The sequence below is a fragment of the Pteropus vampyrus genome, unplaced genomic scaffold (assembly GCF_000151845.1).
Source record: "Pteropus vampyrus isolate Shadow unplaced genomic scaffold, Pvam_2.0 Scaffold124, whole genome shotgun sequence".
In the NCBI taxonomy this organism is placed as follows: domain Eukaryota; kingdom Metazoa; phylum Chordata; class Mammalia; order Chiroptera; family Pteropodidae; genus Pteropus; species Pteropus vampyrus.
This window is the reverse complement of record NW_011888905.1, coordinates 971152-974466: the sequence shown is the minus strand read 5'-3', so window position 1 is coordinate 974466 and position 3315 is coordinate 971152. Positions and strand designations below refer to the sequence as shown.

General features: G+C 66.0%; 1 protein-coding gene across 1 annotated transcript in view; it reads right to left on the bottom strand.

Annotated features, from left to right (window-relative positions):
• Positions 1 to 3315, bottom strand: part of INSRR (insulin receptor related receptor) — a 17189-nt gene that overhangs the window by 10745 nt on the left and 3129 nt on the right. Inside the window, exons 2-5 of the mRNA XM_011366365.2 lie at positions 2595 to 3146; positions 874 to 1177; positions 644 to 786; positions 230 to 374 (exon numbers count right to left, since the gene is read on the bottom strand). Of these exons, the coding sequence (XP_011364667.1) occupies positions 230 to 374; positions 644 to 786; positions 874 to 1177; positions 2595 to 3146 (1144 nt within the window). The remainder of the gene's footprint in view (positions 1 to 229; positions 375 to 643; positions 787 to 873; positions 1178 to 2594; positions 3147 to 3315) is intronic.

Below are 3315 nucleotides of genomic sequence, written 5' to 3'. Positions count from 1 at the left end.
AAATCCCGGCTACATTGAGGGTAGGCCTGGGTTTGCAGGTGCTGGGAGCGGGCGTCAAACCCAGGCAAGTCTCGCGTTGCCGCTGACATGATAATCACGGCCCACGCGTAAAGAGTGATACCTAACGACGGTTTGTACAGTACACACTGGGTTCCAGGCACTGTTTGGGAATGTTGGGGAGAAGATGCGACAGAGGCAGCTGGTCAGAGCCCTGTTCCCGACACCTTACCCATCCACCATGGCATCTCCCCGGATGAGTTTTAAGTTCTTGAAAAAGCCCAGGGACACGAGGGCAAAGGAGTGCTTGATTTTGAGGAAGCCGGTGATGGTCTCTACCAGCCCCAGGCTGTGTTGCAGCTCCTGCTCCAGGTTGTCTGGGGATGAGGAAGACAGGGCTGGAGCAGAGGCAGGGAAAGGGGTGGGTCCGCGGGGAGGGGGTGTGAGGGTGGGAGAGGGGGGAGTGGGGGAGGCTGAGAGGGATCCAGGGAAGGGGGCGGTCCTCAAGCTGGGCCCAGGCTGAGGAAAGTGCTACTTGAGCTGGTCATGTAAGGGGCGTGGCCAGGAGGAGGGGCGTTCTGGGAGGAGGGCGTGGCCGGGGAGGGCGTGGCCGCGAGGAGAGGCGTGGCCCCAGGAGTGTACTAACAGCCCTGGCGAAGGTTGAGGATGAGGCTCCCCTCCACGTGGGTGCAGCCCACCAGATCTTGGGCCGCCTGCACGGAGTCGATGGTCTTGGTGCCCACCTTGCACTCTTTGGGACACAGCCCCTCACACGTGTGGCAGAATATGCTGGCAGGGGCAAGCAGAGGGTGTGGCTTGAGCCCCGCGTGGGCCTCCTCACTGCCCCAAGGGTGACCCCATCCGCCCCGCACTCACCTGCTGCCATTCCGGGTGAAGCCTGGAGGGCACTGGGCGAGGCAGCTGCCCTGGTGGATGCCGAAGGCGGAGGCGCGGCCGGGCACAGAGTGCAGGCTGGCACAGCGCTCGGCTGTGACACAGCGCCAGGACTCGTGCTGGTAGGTGCCGGGAGGGCAGGCCTGGTGGCAGGCGCCCCGGAAGTGGAAGTGGCGGCAGGCGACGCAGGCACGGGGGTCATCCGGCCGGCTGCAGCCCCCCAGGCATTCGACGTGGCAACACTCGCCCCCAGCTGTGCAGGCCAGCCCACGGGGACAGGGACACACTGTGGGCAGAGTGCCATGTGAGACGGTACCCACGCCTCCTTGGTCCTGGCCCCACGCCCTCCTCCTGGGATATGGTTCTTAGTCTGAACCCGAATCCCTCCAGTTCAGACAGCAGTGGCTGCCCACTCCAGGGCTTCTCAAGGACAAGGACTGGGGCCCCTCAGTGGCTCCCCACCCCCACAGTGCCTAGTCAGGGGTGCTGGAACTCAGGATGGAGCAGTCGCCTTGCCAGCTTCTTCTGAGCAGCTAGGCCCAGGCCCGGTGGGTCTGGGGATGTGTGGAAGGTGGGGCCCCACTGGGCACTTCACCCAGGCCCCTGCCCGTAACTGCTCCCCCTTCAGCTCTCTGCCCTGGGCAGGAGGCACGGGGTGGGCTCGGGCTGGGGGCCCGACGGCTTGGGAACTCTGCACAGTGGCAGCTGGGAGCCTGGGAGCGTGTGTGCGGTGGGGGTCAGCGGGGTGTGTTGACACTGTACACGGGAGACGAGAGGATGTGCAGCAGCTGTGTTTACAGCCAACAGGGCGGCCTTGGGGCCGTGGCCCCAGGGGATACAGCGGGAGTCCGGTTACTCTTCCGCCCTGATGCTGAGGCCTTGGGGTGAGGGGCGTGGGTCTCCAGGAGCTGTGTGGAAAGAGCCCCGGGTTGGGGGACCCCAGGTCTGCCCCCGGCCTCTGGAAGGAAGGTTCTCCTTCCCTCCCCCAGAACGTCCTCTTCCCCCTTTTCCTAACCCCTTCCCACCCCGCCCGCCTTTGCTCCCCGCCTTCCTCCCGCTTCCTTCCTATGCACCTTACTTCCTGAGGAAGGTCCCCCCTCACATATTTGTCCTCACAGGTCCCGTCCTTCATCTGTCACCTCCTCCTTCCTCCTACTCATCTCCCGACCTCCGCGTCACAAAGCCGCCAGCCTACCCTGGGTCGCCTGCGCTGTGGCCGCTTTTACCAGGGACCGAGCAGCTCCCTCGGCCCAGGCACCGCTCTGATGCTTTATCGGGGGCTCGTTCCTCAGAACCGCCCTAGGATCACTTTACGGACCAGGAAACTGAGGCTCCGGTGGCTCGGAGAACATAGCCCGTAAGTCGTCGAGCTGAGGTTGGAACCCGGGCCACCTGGCTTTGTACTTAGCCGCTGCCTCCCACTGCCGCCTGGTGTCCACTGCGCCTACTGTCCCCCATGCCCACTGCCCCTGGCCTTGCCTTCCTCCGTGACCGCCCGTCTTGACCGCCTTGGGCTATGTCACTATTTAACCTTCCTGAGCCTCGGTTTCCTTATCCACAAAGCAACAGCCCTGCCTCATGTGACCAGCGAGGACCAAAATAAACAGCGGCGGCAAGGGACTGACCGCACCGCCCTGTGGCCACCCGGTGCCACCGGGGCCCGCCCTCCCCGTGCCCCAGGTGTGCCCTGTGCCAGTGCCCACCTCTCTGGCAGTGGCTGGAGGTCCAGCACCTGTAGTCTGTGTGGCCGCCGAAGGTGGTCCTGGAGCAGGGCTCGCCGGTGGCGCCCAGCACGCCGGGGCACACGTCGGCACACTCCGCACCCGGCTTGTTGCCCACGATGTGGTTGGCGCTGGGCGAGGGCTGCAGCAGGCCCCAGTCGACGGTGGAGAGGTGGCAGAGCTCCTGGTTCTTCTCCACGCGCACGGCCCCGTGCAGCACGGCCCCCAGAGCCGGCAGCCCCACGTCGCGCAGGTGCGGCATCTCGAAGATGACCAGGGCGAAGCCCAGGAAGAGGCGCGCGCCGCGGATGACCGCGAGGTTGGGGAAGAGGTCGCGCAGGCTGTCCAGGCCGTAGACGCGGAAGAGCAGCAGGTACTCGGTGACTTGAGTGAGGCGTGGGAAGCTGAGGCCGCGGAAGTCCTCGCCGGTGGCCGTGAACATGAGCAGGATCTGCAGGTGGCCCTCCACCACGGTGCAGTTCTCCAGCCGCCGCAGCTCGGCCACCTCCGAGCGGATGTCCAGGCTGGGGCACACTGCGGCGTGGGTGGCAGGCGGCGGTCAGTGCGGCCTGGGCCAAGCGCCCCACCCACCCCGGCAGCTCTGGAGGAGGGGGCCACACCGGGAGTGGGACCCGGACAGGGGGGCCGGCTCTGCCGTGGTGTGGGGCGCCCCTCTCCCGGGCCTCCATGTTCCTGTCACAGC